Source organism: Salmo salar, unplaced genomic scaffold (genome assembly GCF_965601325.2).
Source record: "Salmo salar unplaced genomic scaffold, fSalSal1 ptg000742l, whole genome shotgun sequence".
Classification (NCBI taxonomy): Eukaryota; Metazoa; Chordata; class Actinopteri; order Salmoniformes; family Salmonidae; genus Salmo; species Salmo salar.
In genome coordinates this window covers 270,969-293,218 of record NW_027675483.1, presented here as the reverse complement: position 1 = coordinate 293,218, position 22,250 = coordinate 270,969, and the positions used below count along the sequence as shown (strand labels likewise).

At 40.2% G+C, this 22,250-nt stretch overlaps 1 protein-coding gene across 4 annotated transcripts in view; it reads left to right on the top strand.

Annotated features, from left to right (window-relative positions):
- Positions 1 to 18,806, top strand: part of LOC145877248 (uncharacterized) — a 33,331-nt gene extending 14,525 nt beyond the window's left edge. For all 4 annotated transcript variants that reach the window (XM_082972549.1, XM_082972548.1, XM_082972551.1 and 1 more), the window contains 6 exons: positions 6,766 to 6,947; positions 7,088 to 7,201; positions 14,405 to 14,691; positions 15,167 to 15,265; positions 18,108 to 18,186; positions 18,544 to 18,806. In XM_082972549.1, the coding sequence (XP_082828675.1) occupies positions 6,766 to 6,947; positions 7,088 to 7,201; positions 14,405 to 14,691; positions 15,167 to 15,265; positions 18,108 to 18,186; positions 18,544 to 18,555 (773 nt within the window). In that variant the 3' untranslated portion in view covers positions 18,556 to 18,806. The remainder of the gene's footprint in view (positions 1 to 6,765; positions 6,948 to 7,087; positions 7,202 to 14,404; positions 14,692 to 15,166; positions 15,266 to 18,107; positions 18,187 to 18,543) is intronic.
- Positions 18,807 to 22,250: the final 3,444 nt, after the last annotated feature.

Genomic DNA, 22,250 nt, shown 5'->3' with positions numbered 1-22,250 from the left:
TAATGTAGCTAACTTCCCACTGTTGAATTAACTGCTATATAACTAGTTTAATGTAGCTAACTTCCCACTGTTGAATTAACTGCTATAGAACTAGTTTAATGTAGCTAACTTCCTACTGTTGAATTAACTGCTATAGAACTAGTTTAATGTAGCTAACTTCCCACTGTTGAATTAACTGCTATAGAACTAGTTCAATGTAGCTAACTTCCCACTGCTGAATTAACTGCTATAGAACTAGTTTAATGTAGCTAACTTCCTACTGTTGAATTAACTGCTATAGAACTAGTTTAATGTAGCTAACTTCCCACTGTTGAATTAACTGCTATAGAACTAGTTTAATGTAGCTAACATCCCACTGTTGAATTAACTGCTATAGAACTAGTTTAATGTAGCTAACTTCCCACTGTTGAATTAACTGCTATAGAACTAGTTTAATGTAGCTAACTTCCCACTGTTGAATTAACTGCTATAGAACTAGTTTAATGTAGCTAACTTCCCACTGTTGAATTAACTGCTATAGAACTAGTTTAATGTAGCTAACTTCCCACTGTTGAATTAACTGCTATAGAACTAGTTTAATGTAGCTAACTTCCCACTGTTGAATTAACTGCTATAGAACTAGTTTAATGTAGCTAACTTCCCACTGTTGAATTAACTGCTATAGAACTAGTTTAATGTAGCTAACTTCCCACTGTTGAATTAACTGCTATAGAACTAGTTTAATGTAGCTAACTTCCTACTGTTGAATTAACTGCATCAACTAGTTTAATGTAGCTAACTTCCCACTGTTGAACTAACTGCTATAGAACTAGTTTAATGTAGCTAACTTCCCACTGTTGAATTAACTGCTATAGAACTAGTTTAATGTAGCTAACTTCCCACTGTTGAATTAACTGCTATAGAACTAGTTTAATGTAGCTAACTTCCTACTGTTGAATTAACTGCTATAGAACTAGTTTAATGTAGCTAACTTCCCACTGTTGAATTAACTGCATCAACTAGTTTAATGTAGCTAACTTCCCACTGTTGAATTAACTGCTATAGAACTAGTTTAATGTAGCTAACTTCCTACTGTTGAATTAACTGCTATAGAACTAGTTTAATGTAGCTAACTTCCTACTGTTGAATTAACTGCTATAGAACTAGTTTAATGTAGCTAACTTCCCACTGTTGAATTAACTGCTATAGAACTAGTTTAATGTAGCTAACTTCCCACTGTTGAATTAACTGCTATAGAACTAGTTTAATGTAGCTAACTTCCCACTGTTGAATTAACTGCTATAGAACTAGTTTAATGTAGCTAACTTCCCACTGTTGAATTAACTGCTATAGAACTAGTTTAATGTAGCTAACTTCCCACTGTTGAATTAACTGCATCAACTAGTTTAATGTAGCTAACTTCCCACTGTTGAATTAACTGCTATAGAACTAGTTTAATGTAGCTAACTTCCCACTGTTGAATTAACTGCTATATAACTAGTTTAATGTAGCTAACTTCCCACTGTTGAATTAACTGCTATATAACTAGTTTAATGTAGCTAACTTCCCACTGTTGAATTAACTGCTATAGAACTAGTTTAATGTAGCTAACTTCCCACTGTTGAATTAACTGCTATAGAACTAGTTTAATGTAGCTAACTTCCTACTGTTGAATTAACTGCTATAGAACTAGTTTAATGTAGCTAACTTCCCACTGTTGAATTAACTGCTATAGAACTAGTTTAATGTAGCTAACTTCCCACTGTTGAATTAACTGCTATAGAACTAGTTTAATGTAGCTAACTTCCCACTGTTGAATTAACTGCTATAGAACTAGTTTAATGTAGCTAACTTCCCACTGTTGAATTAACTGCTATAGAACTAGTTTAATGTAGCTAACTTCCTACTGTTGAATTAACTGCTATAGAACTAGTTTAATGTAGCTAACTTCCCACTGTTGAATTAACTGCTATAGAACTAGTTTAATGTAGCTAACTTCCTACTGTTGAATTAACTGCATCAACTAGTTTAATGTAGCTAACTTCCCACTGTTGAATTAACTGCTATAGAACTAGTTTAATGTAGCTAACTTCCCACTGTTGAATTAACTGCTATAGAACTAGTTTAATGTAGCTAACTTCCCACTGTTGAATTAACTGCTATAGAACTAGTTTAATGTAGCTAACTTCCCACTGTTGAATTAACTGCTATAGAACTAGTTTAATGTAGCTAACTTCCCACTGTTGAATTAACTGCTATAGAACTAGTTTAATGTAGCTAACTTCCCACTGTTGAATTAACTGCTATAGAACTAGTTTAATGTAGCTAACTTCCCACTGTTGAATTAACTGCTATAGAACTAGTTTAATGTAGCTAACTTCCCACTGTTGAATTAACTGCTATAGAACTTTTAGAATGTTCTAATTAAGACTGATTATGCATTATGCTAATTTTAACATCTCTAACCCACTTACCTGTGGTAGCAGTTCTACAGGAAGAGAGAGACTGCAGATTCTTTCAAACAACAATTTTATAAGATTTGCAAAAATGAAGCAATCAACCATCACCAAGAATTGTTCAGTTGAAAACTTAACAAACGTAGTCGGGTCTCTGCTTTTATAGAAGAATACATCATTCTTGTGTCCGTGGCAGTTAGCAGATAGTGTGTAAAAGGTCATTAGTTGTCTGTGCAGATTGAAGATAGCACGAGGTTGATAGTCCGAGGGCTCAACCGTCTAACTGCATTCAGAACAACAACAAAAAATGAAATAAAATATAATGTTATTGGTCACATACATGTGTTTAGCAGATGTTATTGTGGGTGTAGCGAAATGCGTGTGCTTCTTGTTCCGACAGTACAGCAATATCTAACATTTATCTACCACTACTATCTACCAATATCTAACAAGTAATATCTAACATTTATCTACCACTACTAATATCGACCATTATCTACCAATATCTAACAAGTAATATCTAACATTTATCTACCACTACTAATATATACCAATATCTAACATTTATCTACCAATATCTAACACGTAATATCTAACATTTATCTACCACTACTAATATCTACCAATATCTAACAAGTAATATCTAACATTTATCTACTACTACTAATATCTAACATTTATCTACTACTACTAATATCTAACATTTATCTACCACTACTAATATCTAACAAGTAATATCTAACATTTATCTACTAATATCTATCTACTCGTACTACCCACTGAACGCTACTATCAACTATTTCTTCAACAGTCACTCCCTCTACTAAACCAGCCAAATAAAATGTAACACTAACAAACTTCTAAACTACTTCCATTAGATGCACCATATCCCTGTGGATCAGTTGGTAGAGCATGGTGTTTGCAATGGTGTTTGCAACGCCAGGGTTGTGGGTTCGATTCCCATGGGGGGCCAATACAGGAAATAAAGAAATAAAAATGTATGAAATGAAATGTATGCATTCACTACTGTAAGTTGCTCTGGATAAGAGCATCTGCTAAATGATGTAAATGTAATCATATTTCCTCCCTAAATAATATCCTAAAACTTTTCTAATTCCTTATGAGTGGAAGTGTAGTAGTCTGACTATAGTTGTTAGTGATGAAATATGTGACCTAACTGCCCCACACTCCAAAGTAATAAGATTCACATAGTAGTCCATCAAAGTAAACAGACCAGATATTGGTGTATTTGTTATTATTTTTGACTATATTTCATTACTTTGCTTAAATAAAGCGTTTTAACATTTGTTCCACTGCCACAACAATACTTGTTGAGTTAAAGCAACCCCACAGGTTACCTTCATGGAAAATGACTATCTAGTTACTTATTTTCTTACTCACATTGGTGCTATTTTCACAAGTATGTGTGGAATTTTCAGAACTCTTAGTACAAAACTCCAAACTGGTAACAGTTGCAATGCAGCCAGTCTTCTATTCAAAACCTTTTTATAGAGCATCCATTTTTGTTTGGAGACATCTCTCACCACACAACCATTGATCCAAAATATATGTTTACAGTAAAATACAATGAGAACATTGATTTAATCACCAAAACATAATGACATTTTCTCAACTTAGGGAGTAAACATTATTTATAATAATGTCACATGGCGAAAATCAAATCTCTCTGAAATGAAAATGGATGGCCCTCCCTTCAGCAAAATATATTTTCCGCTTGAAAATAAAAAAAACTGAGGCAAGCTATTTCACCCCCTGGAGTTGATTGACGCACCGGTCCATCAATTGAAGTTACATAACAAAAAAAATCACATCAAACACTCTGGCTTTCTTAAAGCATTCTATTCATCAGCAAGCTGACCAGACTGTTGTAGATAGTGGCAGAGCCTGTTATTTAGAATGCAGCAATACAATTTACACACAGTGCTAATGGGACCAATCCCTCTATGGTTCAATGTGATTTTAGGGTCCTTTTTGGAGGATTTTTGGAACGGCTTGATTATGGATTTGTACTAAACAGAAGGAATAATGCCTGTCTCAAAACACGCCTGGAAGAGTTCAAATAGTATATGGAATAGTCTTTGGGAAATTAAGACATAAATGTATTGTTCCGATATCATTACAACATAGGTGTACTGTAATCAGATGATACAAATTAAATGAATGAATGAAAGAAACAAGGTTTAGCAGGCGTTAGTTAGCATCAAGCCTGTCTGGAGCATTTGGCCATAGGTTCTCATCCACATCACAGTAAATGCACCTGGTGAAAAACATTTTTGGAATTGCAAATAGAAGCCTGATATAGTTTTTATTATTTTCTACATTGTAGAATAATAGTGAAGACATCAAAACTATGAAGTAACACATATGGAATCATGTAGTAAGCAAAAAAGTATTAAGCAAATCCAAATATATTTTAGATTCTTCTAAGTAGCCACCCTTTGCATTGATGACAGCTTTGCAAACTCTTGGAATTCTCTTAACCAGCTTCACCTGGAATGCTTTTCCAACATTCTTGAAGGAGTTCCCACATGTGCTGGGCACTTGTCTGCTTTTCCTTAAATCTGCGGTCCAACTCATCCCAAATCATCTCAATTGGGTTGAGGTCAGGTAATTGTGGAGGCCAGGTTATCTGATGCAGCACTCTATCACTCTCCTTCTTGGTCAAATAGCCCTTACACAGCCTGGAGGTGTGTTGGGTCATTATTGTCCCACTAAGTTCACACCAGGGATGGAGCATCGCTGCAGAATTATATGGTAGCCATGCTGGTTGAGTTTGCCTTGAATTCAAAATAAATCACTGACAGTGTCACCAGCAAAGCAACCCCACACCATCACACCTCCTCCTTCATGGTGGGAACCACACATGCGGAGATCATCCATTCACCTACTCTGCGTCTCAGATACAAGGCGGTTGGAATCAAAAATTGGGGCTCATCAGAACAAACAACAGATTTCCACCGGTCTAATGTCCATTGCTCGTGTTTCTTGGCCCAAGCAAGTCTCTTCTTATTGGTGTCCTTTAGTAGTGGTTTCTTTGCAGCAATTCGTCCATGGAGGCCTGATTCACTCAGTCTCCTCTGAACAGTTGATGTTGAGATGTGTCTGTTACTTGAGCTCTGTGAAACATTTATTTGGGCTGCAATTTCTGAGGCTGGTAACTCTAATGAACTTATCCTCTGCAGCAGAGGTAACTCTGGGTCTTCCTTTCCTGTGGCGGTCCTCATGAGAGCCAGTTTCATCACAGAGCTTGATGCTTTTTGCGACTGCACTTGAAGAAACTTTCAAAGTTCTTGAAATGTTCCACATTGACTGACCTTCATGTCTTAAAGTAATGACTGACTGTCGTTTTTCTTTGCTTATTTGAGCTGTTCTTTCCATAATATGGACTTGGTCTTTTACCAAATAGGGCTATCTTCTGTATAGCAGCCCTACCTTGTCACAACACAACTGATTGGCTCAAACGCATTAAAAAGGAAAGACATTCCACAAATTAACGTTTAACATGGCACACCTGTTAATTATAATGCATTCCAGGTGACTACCTCATGAAGCTGAATGCCAAGAGTGTGCAAAACTGTCATCAAGACAAAGGGTGGCTACTTTGAAGAATCTCAAATATCAAATATATTTTGATTTGTTTAACACTTTTTTGGTTACTACATGATTCAATATGTGTTATTTCTTAGTTTAGATGTTTTCACTATTATTATACAATGTGTAAAATAGTAAAAATAAAGAAAATCCCTGGAATGAGTAGGTGTGTCTAAACTTTTGACTGGTACTGTAGTTCTGGATTGATATCATTAAATGTATTTCATTGTATTTATGTATCGTGTCTTGTGTGGCTTAATTAGTATGAGCATGGCACTAGCAACACCAGAGTTGTGGGTTTTGATTCCCACTGGGGTCACATACCAAAACTTTGGATAAAGCACCTGCTACATGAATGGCATATATTAGAGTGATAGTAAAATGTATTTTAACAAATGAGAAGAGAATCATATCTTAAGTAAAGTGAGGGTTGCATTGTGAAAAGCAATTTCTTTATATGAACATGTATTGCAATGTGAAACATGTATTTCTAGATGAAACACTACGTTTTGGTGAAAAAGTGTCTGTATGATTTTGTGTGTTGTAATAGTCAATTGAAAATGTACTCAGAGTTTTGAAACAACTGTCTTTTTGATGATCTGTTTTGGATTTTGTACTAATCGTTGCTAAAATGTACCACATACTTGTGAAAACTGCACCAAAGCAATACAAACAAAAATATATATATTTCTCTCTCTCTCTCCCCTCCCTCCCCCAGAGCTGGTTGAAGAGGTGAGTATTTATGACGTCCTGTGGGAGACCAGTGAGAGAGTAGCAGATGAGACCCTCGACACCGCCTTCCTCAGAGGGATGTATTCCAGACGTCTGCCTGCCCACTGCTATGCTGACTTCTGCCACCAGGAGCTGCTATACCTGGACAGAGTCATCACCATGCTGCAGGTGACAAGAAAATAAATTTAATAGAACGAATATCATAAAGTTTTACTTACTATGACTGTGATACGTGGTTGTCATCGCTAGCTATCTTAAGATAAGTTGCTCTGTGTGTGTAAATGTGTGTATGCGTGTGTGCGAGCCAGGTGCTGATCAGAACAGTCCAGGGTCCTCCAGACATCATGCAGTTTCTCCAGAGAACACATCAACGCTACCAGGAGTCTCTGAAGGAGGCCCAGAACCAAACTCCACCACACCTGGTAAGAAGCTGTTATAACAATCACCCTTAATATATAATTTAAGATAATATATCTAATTATACAATTTAAAATAATATATCTAATTATACATTTTAAGATAATATATCTAAATATACAATTTAAGAAAATATATCTTAATATACAATTTAAGATAATATATATTAAAAAAATAATTTAAGAGGACTTAAAAGCAACTGGAACGTAGATGATTTATCAATTTAATAAACCTACCATAAATGTTTTCAATGACCCTTATTTAACCTTTTTTGTTTTGGTTAAATTCAAGTTTAATTTTGGTTACCCAAGTTTTGGTGTATGTAGACACACCGCCAAAAGGTAAATCAATAATATCTTCTATCTTTTCCCTTTTTGACTCCCTTTAGATCATTCAGTTCAGTTCATAGTCTTTTAGCGTTACAATTATATTTCCCTAAATTGGAATTTAGTTTGTTTATAGCTAGGTTTCCAGCCAATTGGTGACAGATTTTCATGGGAATATTATAAAATCTTCATATAATCAATATGCCATTTCAGAGATTCCTTTAAGAAAATTTGGTGCCGGACAACATGATAGGGAAGATTTTAATTTACCAGATATTTGAGAAACCCATATGCATTCAGATCCAACCTGGTGCTGCCAGAGGGATGTTGGCCAAATGAGCCACATTTACGTTGTAACGGCTGTCTACGGAAGAAGTGGACCAAAATGCGGCGGAGTTAGGGTTCGTCATTTTTAATGTTACGAACACTATGCAATTAACAAAACAACAAAACTGACAGCCAACACAGTCCTGTCAGGTGCAACAACAGTGACAAGCACAATTACCCACACCACACAACGGAAACGTAGGCAACTTATGTGTGACTCCCAATCAACCACAACCCTCTACAGCTGTGCTTGATTGGAAGTCACACGGCCAAAATTAAATGAAACAATAAAACACTCACTCCCTTCTGCCACGTCCTGACCCAACTACACCCTCTACTGGTCAGGACGTGACAGTACCCCCCCCCTCAAGGTGCAGACCCCGGGATGCACCTAAAAAAAGGAAAACACAAAAAAAATCCCCAACAAAAAGGAACACCTAAACAATAAGGGAGGGAAGGGAGGGTGGCTGCCGTCACCGACGGCACTGTGCTACACCCTCCCTCCCCAACCCACCTATCCTGGAGGTGGCTCAGGTGCAGGACGTGGACCTCGCTCCACCTTCGGCGTCGCCCACTCTGTTGGCGCCGATCGCTGCGCCGGGCAGACGGGCCACTCGGGCTGACCCTGGCAGACGGACCACTCGGGCTGGGCCGGAAGGCATGCGGGCCACTCGGGCTGGGCCGGAAGGCATGCGGGCCACTCGGGCTGGGCCGGAAGGCATGCGGGCCACTCGGGCTGGACCGGAGGGCAGGAGGACCACTCGGGCTGATCCTGACAGGCCGGGCACCCTGGCAGATCAGGGCAGGCGGGCAACTCTGGCAGAACAGGGCAGTCCGGCCACTCTGGCAGAACAGGGCAGTCCGGCCACTCTGGCAGAACAGGGCAGTCCGGCCACTCTGGCAGAACAGGGCAGTCCGGCCACTCTGGCAGAACAGGGCAGTCCGGCCACTCTGGCAGAACAGGGCAGTCCGGCCACTCTGGCAGAACAGGGCAGTCCGGCCACTCTGGCAGAACAGGGCAGTCCGGCCACTCTGGCAGAACAGGGCAGTCTGGCCGCTCCGACGACTGTTGACTGGCGGGCAGCTCCGACGACTGTTGACTGGCGGGCAGCTCCGACTCAGGATTCACCAGGCTGGGGAGACATAACGGAGGCCTGGCTTGAGGAGGTGGCACAGGAGAGACCAGGGTGGAGAGACCCACTGGAGGACCGGTCCGTGGAGGAGACACGGGCTTGACCAGGATAGGGAGATCCACTGGAGGACTGTCCGTGGAGGAGACACGGGCTTGACCAGGATAGGGAGACCCACTGGAGGACTGGTCTGTGGAGGAGACACGGGTTTGACCAGGATAGGGAGACCCACTGGAGGACTGGTCCGTGGAGGAAACACGGGCTTGACCAGGATAGGGAGACCCACTGGAGTACTGGTCCGTGGAGGAGGCACGGGCTTGACCAGGATAGGAAGACATGCAGGAGGCTTGGTTCTGGGCGTAGGTACAGGATGTGCAGGGCTGGGAAGACATGCAGGAGGCCTGTTTCTGGGCGCAGGCACAGTCTTTACCAGACAACCAGCACGCACCTCAGGACGAGTATGGAGAGCTGCCTCAGGTGACATCATACCCACGACACGCTCATTAGGGCGAATACCGTACTTTATGCACCACACTAGCAGCTCTCTCATCTCTCTCTCTCCTAATTTTCCCATTAACCCCGTCACAGTCTCTGTCTCATATCCCTCGCTCACCTCCAATGTCATCCCGACTGGCTCTGGTTCCGACCTCAGCTCCACCGACTGTCCCGTGTGCCCCCCCCCAAAAAAATTATTGGGGCTGCCTCTCGCGCTTCCTAGCCAACCGTGTTCCAGCGTAACATTCCCGATGGTTCCTCTGTCCAGCTGCCTCCACTCTCCTGAGTGCCTCCACCTGTTCCCATGGGAGGCGATCCCTTCCGGCCAGGATCTCTTCCCAGGTGAAGGCTCCCTTGCCGTCCAGGACGTCCTCCCATGTCCATTGTTCCCTTTTTCTCTCCTGTGGCTTCCTCCTCTTCTGCTGCTTGGTCCTTTGGTGGGTGGTTCTGTAACGGCTGTCTATGGAAGAAGTGGACCAAAATGCGGCGGAGTTAGGGTTCGTCATTTTTAATGTTACGAACACCATACAATTCACAAAACAACAAAACTGACAGCCAACACAGTCCTGTCAGGTGCAACAACAGTGACAAGCACAATTACCCACACCACACAACGGAAACGTAGGCAACTTATGTGTGACTCCCAATCAACCACAACCCTCTACAGCTGTGCTTGATTGGAAGTCACACGGCCAAAATTAAATGAAACAATAAAACACTCACTCCCTTCTGCCACGTCCTGACCCAACTACACCCTCTACTGGTCAGGACGTGACATACGTGCCCTAAAAAACTGCTATAATAAATTACAAAACACTATTACATTTGTTTCCATGTGTAGTATACACAAAACTTTATAGACATTTTCTTTATTGGTCTTTAGGCTACTTCCCTAAAACAACAATTGTCCACTATAGGACAATTGCATACTGCAGTTGAAGTTGGAAGTTTACATACGCCACCAAGGTTGGAGTCATTAAAACTCATTTTTCAACCACTCCACAAATTTCTTGTTAACAAACTATAGTTTTGGCAAATTGGTAAGGACATCTACTTTGTACATGACACAATTAATTTTTCCAACAATTGTTTACAGACAGATTATTTCACTTATAATTCACTGTATCACAATTCCAGTGGGTCAGAAGTTTACATACACTAAGTCAGTCCTTCTCATATAGTGGGGCGCGCCCCCTGGAGGACCTCGAGGCGATGCCAGGGGGGGAACATGCTTTTTTTTGCCGCAGGGAGTAGGGTTTTTTTGCACCGAACAAGAGCACGCAGCACAGAGCAGGAGATATGAAGTGCAGATAACAAACCCTTAAGAGACACCATGGAAAAATATTTAACAGGGATGAAAAGAAAGGCGGAGAGAGACGGAGATAATGAGACAAACGTAAGTCTCCCGAAAGCTAAGACGAGGAAATATGACGAAGCGTATGTAGCGCTTGGCTTCACTGTGACTACGGTGGGAGACGAGGAAAGACCGGTATGTTTACTGTGTCTAAAAATGTTGGTAGCGGACAGCATGAAGCCAAATAAATTAAGGCGTCACTTAAAGACATTTCACCCCAATCACACTGATAAGCCGCTTGAGTTTTTTTCAGCGAAAACGTGCCGAATATTGCCAACAATCGTCCCGCTTTGTGAATGCTACTTCAGTAAACCAGCGAGCACTGTTAGCATCATATAAGGTGGCGTACCAAATTGCTCAGTGCAAAAAACCCCACTCCATAGCAGAGGAGCTGATACTGCCTGCAGCATTAGACATGGTCTCTGTCATGCTGGATGACGCAAGTGCTGCAAAAATAAAAACTATCCCTCTGTCCAATGACACTGTCGCCAGACGTATAAATAACATTGCTAACGATCTTAAAGAACAGCTGGTAGATAAACTCAAAGACAAACGTTTTACCTTACAGTGAAGCAACTGACAGCAACAAAGACTGTTTGTTTATTGCTTATGTACGTTTTGACATGACAAACTCCCGGTGTGAGGATCTACTTTTTTGTAAATATGTCAGAGACAGAGCCACAGCTGAAGAGCTATTCAAAATGCTGGACTGCTATCTGTGAGGAGATGGGAGCTGAACATCAAGCTGTGCTGTTTCACAGTGAAGCAAGGTGGCTGTCACGAGGAAAAGTCTTGTCCCGAGTTTTTGAGCTCAGAGAGCAGATAAGAATGTTTTCGGAGCAGGAACACAAGTATGACCTCGCAGAAAAATGTAGTGATGAGAACTTCCTGCCAAACTGGCCTACCTGAGTGACATATTTGGAAAGCTAAATGAACTAAATCTACTGCTTCAAGGGAAAGATAAACACCTCCCTCAGGTCACAGACAAGATCAGCTCTTTCACTCGAAAGCTTGCAATGTGGGGCAGGCGACTTGATGAAGGAAATACTGATTCATTCGAGAACCTGCATGAATTTGTTGACACTACTGACTATGATGCCACCTCAGTGATTCCAGAAATTAAGGAGCATATTTCATCACTGATGGGATTCTTTAATCTAACCACACTGTCCGATTTCAAAAAGGCTTTACAACGAAAGCAAAACATTAGATTATGTCAGGAGAGTACCCTGCCAAAAATAATCACACAGCCATTTTCAAAGCATGCATATATGTCACAAAAACCAAAACCACAGCTAAATGCAGCACTAACCTTTGATGATCTTCATCAGATGACACTCCTAGGACATTATATTATACAATACATGCATGTTTTGTTCAATCAAGTTCATATTTATATCAAAAAACAGCTTTTTACTTTAGCATGTGATGTTCAGAACTAGCATACCCACCGCAAACTTCCGGTGAATTTACTAAATTACTCACGATTAATGTTCACAAAATACAAAACAATTATTTTAAGAATTATAGATACAGAACTCCTTTATGCAATCGCGGTGTCAGATTTTAAAATTGCTTTTAGGCGAAAGCACATTTTGCAATATTCTGAGTAGATAGCCTGGCCATCACGGCTAGCTAATTTGACACCCACCAAGTTTGGCCCTCAACAAACTCAGATTTACTATTAGAAAAAGTGGATTACCTTTGCTGTTCTTCGTCAGAATGCACTCCCAGGACTTCTACTTCAACAACAAATGTTGTTTTGGTTCGAAATATTCCATATTTATATTGAAATAGCTCCGTTTTGTTCGTGCGTTGAGGTCAGTATCCAAAGGGTGACGCGCGGGCATATTTCGTGCCCAAAAAATTCAAAATATTCCATTACCGTACTTCGAAGCATGTCAAACGCTGTTTAAAATCAATTTTTATGCGATTTTTCTCATGAAATAGCGATAATTTTCCAACCGGGCGACGTTGTATTCGTTCAAAGAGAGAAAGAAAAAAATGTAGTCCTCTCGTGCACGCGCGCTCCAGTGTCAGTGTTCCCAGCCTGACCACTCACAAACACTGCTGTTTTTCGCCCAGAGACTGCAGAGCTCTCATTCCACTTTCTGGCGCCTTCATAGAGCCAATTGAAGCCTTAAAAAATGTCACGTTACAGCAGAGATGCTGTATTTTTGATAGAGATGCCCAATAAAGGTCAACAAATTGTCTGACAGGGCACTTCCTGCATGGTATCTTCTCAGGTTTTGGCCTGCCATATGAGTTCTGTTATACTCACAGACACCATTCAAACAGTTTTAGAAAATGTAGAGTGTTTTCTATCCAAATCTACTAATTATATGCATATTCCCATTTCTGGGTAAGAGTAGTAACCAGTTTAAATCGGGTACGTTTTTTATCCGGCCGTGAAAATACTGCCCCCTAGCCCCAACAGGTTAACACTTTTTTGGTTACTACATGATTCCATATGTGTTATTTCATAGTTTTGATGTCTTCTCTATTATTCTACAATGTAGAAAATAGTACAAATAAAGAAAAACCCTTGAACGAGTAGATGTGTCAACTTTTTACTGGTACTGTATGTATAGACATATATTATTTAGATATATATATATACATACATACATACATACATACATACATACATACATACATACATACATACATACAGTTGAAGTCGGAGGTTTACATACACCTTAGCTAAATACATTTAAACTCAGTTTTTCACAATTCCTGACATTTAATCCTAATGAAAATTCCCTGTCTTAGGTCAGTTAGGATCACCACTTTATTTTAAGAATGTCAAATGTCACAATAATAGTAAAGAGAATGATTTATTTCAGCTTTTATTTCTCCTCTGAACAGTTGATGTTCTGATGTGTCTGTTATTTGAACTCTGAAGAATTTATTTGGGCTGCAATCTGAGGCTGGTAACTCTAATAAAGTTATCCTCTGCAGCAGAGATATATCTGGGTCTGTAGATAGCTCCACACTGATCTGGTACTGGTACTCCCTGTATATAGATCCATTCTTGTTTATTGTATTTTATTCCTCCTTTTACTTTCATTTCTGTTATTATGTTTTAACTGTGGATCATTGGGAATGCTCTTAAGCATTTCACGGTAAAGTCAACACCAGTTGATTTCAGAGCCTGTAACAAATAAAATGTAAATTAGATTTTGCTTCTCCTTTTACTCCTCCTCCATATCCTCCTCCTCATTCTTCTCCTCTACTTCCATCTCCTCCTCCTCTTCCTCATCCTCTACCTCCATCTCCTCTTCCTCCTCCTCTTCCTCCTCCTCTACTTCCATCTCCTCCTCCTCTTCCTCCATCTCCTCCCCTCATTCTTCTCCTCTACCTCCATCTCCTCCTCCTCGTCCTGCTCCATATCCTCTTCCTCCTCATTCTTCTCCTCTACCTCCATCTCCTCCTCCTCCTCCTCCTCCACCTGCCTACAGAACCGGTCCTCCATCCAGCCCTCTGCAGCCGTGTTTCAGTACCTTCACACCTTCCATAACCACATAGTAAACTCCCTGTCTCTCTTCCTCCTCCTCCTCCTCCTCCTGCCTACAGAACCTGTCCTCCATCCAGCCCTCTGCAGCCGTGCGTCAGTACCTCCAGAGCTTCCATGACATTGTGAATGAGGAGCCCATCTACTGGCTGGTGTCTCTGCTGCCCAGAGCCCTGCTAAGACCTTTCCTGGCAAAGAACCTGCCCCTGGGAGAGAGGACCAGACCAGGCCCCAGGCCCTGCCTCTACCCCGGGCTAAACCTCTTCCCATGCCCCTGCTACCAGTTGGGGGAAGAAGACATGAAGTCAGACCAGAGGAACCAGAAGGACGAGTCAGGGACATATTACAGGTATATTGAGGATATTATAATGTATTACAACTGATACAATATAATGTATGCTGATTGATATTGATGATATGAGGTATGCTGATTGATATTTATGATATGAGGTATGCTGATTGATATTGATGATATGAGGTATGCTGATTGATATTGATGATATGAGGTATGCTGATTGATATTGATGATATGAGGTATGCTGATTGATATTGATGATATCAGGTATGCTGATTGATATTGATGATATGAGGTATGCTGATTGATATTGATGATATGAGGTATGCTGATTGATATTGATGATATGAGGTATGCTGATTGATATTGATGATATGAGGTATGCTGATTGATATTTATGATATGAGGTATCTTGAGGTTTATAGCCTATGGAAGTTTATAGTGTCTCAAGTCCACGTTGTTGTGTTTAATCTTGTCAAGTGTGGTGATATTGTGGAGTGACTCTTTTCTAACCTGTTTCTCTCTCCAGGCCTCTACTGGAGAAGTACCAGGATGTGATAGATGTCTATAAGGCTGTCAACATCTTCAGAGTCCAGATGATCAACGAGAAGGCTCTATTCACCTCAAGGTGCAGTTAGCCTATCCAAGTCTACAGTTAGCATGATCCTGCTAACTAGGTTTACAGTTAGCCAGATCCTGCTATCTAATTCTACAGTTAGCCTGGTCCTGCTATCTAATTCTACAGTTAGCCTGGTCCTGCTACCTAATTCTACAGTTTGCCTGGTCCTGCTATCTAATTCTACAGTTAGCCTGGTCCTGCTATCTATTTCTACAGTTAGCCTGGTCCTGCTAACTAAGTTTACAGTTAGCCTGGTCCTGCTGACTAAGTTTACAGTTATCCATGTCCTGTTTTCTAAGTCTACAGTTAGCTTGGTCCAGCTAAACAAGTCTTGCCAGGTCTCCCTCTCAAAACAGGCTCTCAACCCTACGGATCTCTTTAGCCTGGGCACCAATCTATTTTGTGATAACATTCTACTCCTTGTCAACATAATTTGGTATATGACATGGAGTACAAGAAGTGTAATCCCAACTAGCGCATTTGGTTTATTGAAAGTTGTGGGAACATGCATGTTTGGTTTACCATTGGTTCTAGGGAGGAAGTCATAACTTTACTGACTGGTAAAACGGAGCGTTTTTTAAACATTCTGAAAACAGAAGTGAAAACTTAGCCTGTTCTGGGAACATTAAGTTTAAGGTTGCAGGGAGGTTTCTGAGAACGTCTTACTATGCTTCCAGGGAGGTTCAGAGAACGTCTAACTATGGCTCCAGGGACGTTTCTGAAAACATCTAACTATGGCTCCAGGGAGGTTCTGAGAACGTCTTACTATGATTCCAGGGAGGTTCTGAGAACGTCTTACTATGGTTCCAGGGACGTTCTGAGAACGTCTTACTATGGTTCCAGGGACGTTCTGAGAACGTCTTACTATGCTTACAGAGAGGTTCTGAGAACGTCTAACTATGGCTCCAGGGAGGTTCTGAGAACGTTCCCTGAAAGTTTTCCTGGGAGTTTTTTTTAACGCTCAGAGACAGAATTATAGGTTATTTTTACTTTTTTTTAAACTTCCTTAAAACCTTCACTGAATGTTTCAATAATACTTTTAATAACAGTGTTATCTTTTTTGGCTTAACTTTTTTAAAGTCCAAGCACAAATAGGACAAGGGGCTCAACTTTATGAGCTAGCTGGGATGTTAGCACAAAACAGGTCTGGATTTCAGGCTCTCAGTGAAACACTACAGTAGAACACGTGTATCACATTAACCAGGTGATCTCTGTATTAACCTCTTATGGCTAGGGGGCAGTATTTTCATGGCTGGATAAAAAACGTACCCGATTTAATCTGGTTACTAATCCTACCCAGTAACTAGAATATGCATATACTTATTATATATGGATAGAAAACACCCTAAAGTTTCTAAAACTGTTTGAATGGTGTCTGTGAGTATAACAGAACTCAAATGGCAGGTCAAAACCTGAGAGATTCCTTTACAGGAAGTGGCCTGTCTGACCATTTCTGGAACTTCTTTGCCATCTCTATCTTTTACTAAGGATCTCTGCTCTAACGTGACACTTCCTACGTCGTCCATAGGCGCTCAGAGCCCGGGAAAAACCTGAATGTCGTCATCCCAGCCCCAGGCTGAAACACATTATCGCCTTTCTCAAGTGGCCTATCAAGGTACTCTGGGCTTAGGCGCGTGACCTGGTCGCCCCCGTCTTTGTGATTTTTTTTCCTCTGTTTGCCGAAAAGGAGATTCCCGGTCGGAATATTATCGCTTTTCTACGAGAAAAATTGCATAAAAATTGATTTTAAACAGCGGTTGACATGCTTCGAAGTACGGTAATGTTATATTTAGATTTTTTTGTCACGAATTGCGCCATGCGCACGACCCTTCTTTACCATTTCGGATAGTGTCTGGAACGCACGAACAAAACGCCGCTATTCGGATATAACGATGGATTATTTTGGACCAAACCAACATTTGTTATTGAAGTAGCAGTCCTGGGAGTGCATTCTGACGAAGACAACAAAGGTAATGAAACTTTTGTAATAGTAAATCGGAGTTTGATCAGGGCTAAACTTGGTCGGTGTCTAAATGGCTAGCCGTGATGGCTGGGCTATCTACTGAGAATATTGCAAAATGTGCTTTCACCGAAAAGCTATTTTAAAATCGGACATATCGAGTGCATAGAGGAGTTCTGTATCTATAATTCTTAAAATAATTGTTATTCTTTTTGTGAACGTTTATCGTGAGTAATTTAGTAAATTCACCGGATGTGTGCGGGGGGGTATGCTAGTTCTGAACGTCACATGCTAATGTAAAAAGCTGGTTTTTGATATAAATATGAACTTGATTGAACAAAACATGCATGCATTGTATAACATAATGTCCTAGGGTTGTCATCTGATGAAGATCATCAAAGGTTAGTGCTGCATTTAGCTGTGGTTTTGTTTTTTGTGACATTATATGCTACCTTGAAAAATGGGTGTCTGATTATTTCTGGCTTGGTACTCTGCTGACATAATCTAATGTTTTGCTTTCGCTGTAAAGCCTTTTTGAAATCGGACAGTGTGGTTAGATAAAGGAGAGTCTTGTCTTTAAAATGCTGTGAAATAGTCATATGTTTGAAAAATTGAAGTTTTTGTATTTTTGAGGAATTTGTAATTCGCGCCACGCCCATCATTGGATATTGGAGCAGGTGTTCCGCTAGCGGAACGTCTAGATGTAAGAGGTTAATGTTAAATACCTCTGTGATGTTCATCTCTGTATTACTAGCTGGCAGCGTAATATAACTGACGTCATATATAATGTTGTCTCCAGCTGGAGTGTCCTAATACTTTTAATATCAAATAAATTCTATAAATCAATGAATATCTGATGTAATCTAATCCGTCTGTGTAATCTTATCCTAGTTGGTTTCCCACTGGTGACGAGGAGGAAGTGGAGGATCAACCCAACCTGTGGTCTGTGGAGTCTGGACCTGACGTTAGCGTGAGTGACGTATTTACTTATGACATGTTTATCTTGTATTGAAATCAGTCGAGGATTGTGTACGACTGATAATGTGACTGTTTTTCTTTTAAACATTTACTTGTATTTTCTAACACACTGACCCTCTCCCAAAACAGTTATTCTTTGCAAAACTCCCAATTTAGACCAGCCCACTGGGCTTAATAATGGACCAGCCCATCTGGCCCCAAACTATCCTATGGCCAGTCAGTATTTGGTTCGTAGTGACTCTATCGAGACAGCTATGTCATGAGAGCCTTTCAGATAAGATGTGTTATCGTTCTTTGGTCTTGTTTGTCCTGTCCCTTAAATCTGTTTGTTTCTGTCTCTCTTCTCTAGGTGAAGCTGTAGCAGTGCAGCTGTAGAATACAGGGAGCTGTGTGTGTTTGGCTGTGTGTGTTGGCTTTCACACTGGGCAGGACTGTTCCTCTTGTCAGACATATTCCAATATGACTCTATGTTTGAAACTTCTCCCAAACAACTACTGTTTAAACTGTATTAATGCAATAACAGAATGAATGAACACATCTAATAATTGTCAACAAAGGAGCTACAATAAAATAAAAAACATTTAGATAATAAAATCAAAGAATGAAACTGTGTGAACTGTAAAACGGTATTTTCTTATGGATATTGCATTATGAATATTACAGTTTGCTGTGCTCTTCCACAATCAGAAGAATTGCTCTGGCTAGCAAATAAACAGATGGTATTGCTTCCAAGAATTGACCAATCAGAAAAAGCTAAGGTTGCCCGACTGGCACTTGGCCAATATTTGAATTCTCCATTGTATAAACTATTGTATTTTTTCTGTGTGCATGTTTTATATTCATGTTGGTTCCACTGATTTCAAACAATTAGACAATAGTTGTCCTTATCACGCCTAATTTCTGTGTCTTTAATTATTTCCTGGATTTACAAGCAAAACAACTTGGCTAACATTATGGTTTCTATGTAAACCTGTTCTTAAATGAATAGATCAAACCCTTTCTCTTTGGGAAGTACCAAACGTAACTCCTGTTAACACTTTCACCCTTCTGGGTATAACGTGTGAAGTTCCAATCCTGACGAGTGGACTGAGAAAAATAGAGGGTTTTATATCAGAATTTATGGTCTGGATGACGATGACAGATTTACATGGCAAGGATAGTTAGAAACCTGATGTTTTCTCCTGTCAGATTTACATGGTGAGGATAGTTAGAAACCTGATGTTTTCTCCTGTCAGATTTACATGGTGAGGAGTGAGGATAGTTAGAAACCTGATGTTTTCTCCTGTCAGATTTACATGGTGAGGAGTGAGGATAGTTAGAAACCTGATGTTTTCTCCTGTCAGATTTACATGGTGAGGAGCGAGGATAGTTAGAAACCAGATGTTTTCTCCTGACAGATTTACATAGTAAGAAAAATTAAGCATAAAATCAATGGTTCTAGAGTGAATACAGCAGCTGATGTCAGGATTCCATTCCAGGTCGGCGTCTGTGAGTGTGTCATTGTTGGTAGAACATGAGCTCCGAATTTGCTCCAATTATTAATTATTGGTAGCGCAACCACTACCTCCAAAAGTGTGTGCGTGTGCGTGTGCACGTGCGAAAGAATGTAAGGTATATGTTTGAGTTTGTGCGTGTGAGTGAGTGGCTATACCAGTGTCTTCTTACCTGCTCCTGTATTACTGATGGGTAGATGGACAGTCATCTCTGTTTCCCTATCTCTCTCCCTCTCTCTCCAAGACTGGTGATAGATAGTTGGATATAATTTTTTTCATAAAAACATAGGTCCTTTTTTCTCAATTTCCGCATGACAGGCGTGCCCTATGTAAACTGCCTGTTACTCAGGCCCAGAAGCCAGTATATGAATATGATTGGTACCATTGGATAGAAAGCACTCTGAAGTTTGTAGACATTTTAAAATAATGTATGAGACTATAACACAATAGATATTGTTGGTGAAAATCCAAAGAAAAACCAACCCAGATTTCTTTTTTGTTGAGAGCCAATGCTCATACAATGGAAAGTATAGGGGCATATCCAAATCCAGCTCCCAGATTGCAATTCCTATGGCTTCCACTAGATGTCAACAGTCTTTGTTCAAGGTTTAGGCTTGTTTCTTCCAAAACGAGGAAGAATTTTGAGTTTTAGTACTGGGACACAGACTTGGAAATTCGTGTATGCGCACGCAACGAAGAGGATGGGCACCTGCTAATATCGCTTTCCTATTGAACATACTTCTTTCCAAATGAAATATTATAGTTTATTTACATTTTAGGGTATCTGAGGATTTAATAGAAACATATTTTGACTTGTTTTAAATAAGTCTAGCGGTAGCTTTTTGGATTGATTTCTCTGCATGTTGAAATAGTGGATTACTCAAATCGATGCCGCCAACTAAACTGACTTTTTGGGATATAAAGAAGGATTTTATCAAACAAAACAACACTACATGTTATAGCTGGGACCCTTTGGATGACAAATCAGAGGAAGATTTTCAAAATGTAAGTGAATATTTAATTGCTACTTGTGAGTTTATGAAACCTGTGCTGGTGGAAAAATATTTTGATGTGGGGCGCCGTCCTCAAACAATCGCATGGCATGCTTTTGCTGTAATGGCTACTGTAAATCAGACAGTGCAGTTAGATTAATAGGAATTTAAGCTTGTAACCAATATTAGACACTTGTATGTTCCTAAATGTTTAATATCCATAATTTTTATGATTATGTATTTGAATTGCGCACCCTCCAGTTTCACAGGGATGCCTAGCCTTAAGAAGTTTTAATGAGTAAATTCATTTATTTCATCCTTCCAGCAGATCATACTCTGACTGTACAAAACTTTAGGAACACCTTACTAATGTTGAGTTGGACCCCCTTTTGCCATCAGAACAGCCAACAATTGTCGGGCGCAGACTCTACAAGGTATCAAAAGCGTTCCACGGGGATGCCGGCACATGTTGAGTCCAGTGCTTCCCACAGTTGTGTCAAGTTGGCTGAATGTTCTTTGGGTGGTGGACCATTCCTGATACACACGGGAAACTGTTGGGCATGCAAAACCCAGCAGCGATGCAGTTCTTGACACAAACACCTTCTATCACACCCAGTTCAAAGGCACTTAAAAATGTTGTCTTGCCATTCACCCTCTGAATGGCACACATACACAATCCATGTCTATATACATATTTTTAATTTGTTTAACACTTCTTTGGTTACTAAATTATTCCATATGTGTTATTTCAAAGTCTTGATGTCTTCACTATTATTCTACAGTGTAGATAACAGTACAAATAAAATAAAGAATAAAGAAAAACCGATGAACGAGAAGGTGTGTCAACTTTTGACTTGGACTGTATATATATATATATATATATATATATATATATATATATATATATATATATATATATATACACTGCTCAAAAAAATAAAGGGAACACTTAAACAACACATCCTAGATCTGAATGAAAGAAATAATCTTATTAAATACTTTTTTCTTTACATAGTTGAATGTGCTGACAACAAAATCACACAAAAATAATCAATGGAAATCTAATTTATCAACCCATGGAGGTCTGGATTTGGAGTCACACTCAAAATTAAAGTGGAACACCACACTACAGGCTGATCCAACTTTGATGTAATGTCCTTAAAACAAGTCAAAATGAGGCTCAGTAGTGTGTGTGGTCTCCACATGCCTGTATGGCCTCCCTACAACGCCTGGGCATGCTCCTGATGAGGTAGCGGATGGTCTCCTGAGGGATCTCCTCCCAGACCTGGACTAAAGCATCTGCCAACTCCTGGACAGTCTGTGGGGCAACGTGGCGTTGGTGGATGGAGCGAGACATGATATCCCAGATGTGCTCAATTGGATTCAGGTCTGGGGAATGGGCGGGCCAGTCCATAGCGTCAATGCCTTCCTCTTGCAGGAACTGCTGACACACTCCGGCCACATGAGGTCTAGCATTGTCTTGCATTAGGAGGAACCCAGGGCCAACCGCACCAGCATATGGTCTCACAAAGGGTCTGAAGATCTCATCTCGGTACCTAATGGCAGTCAGG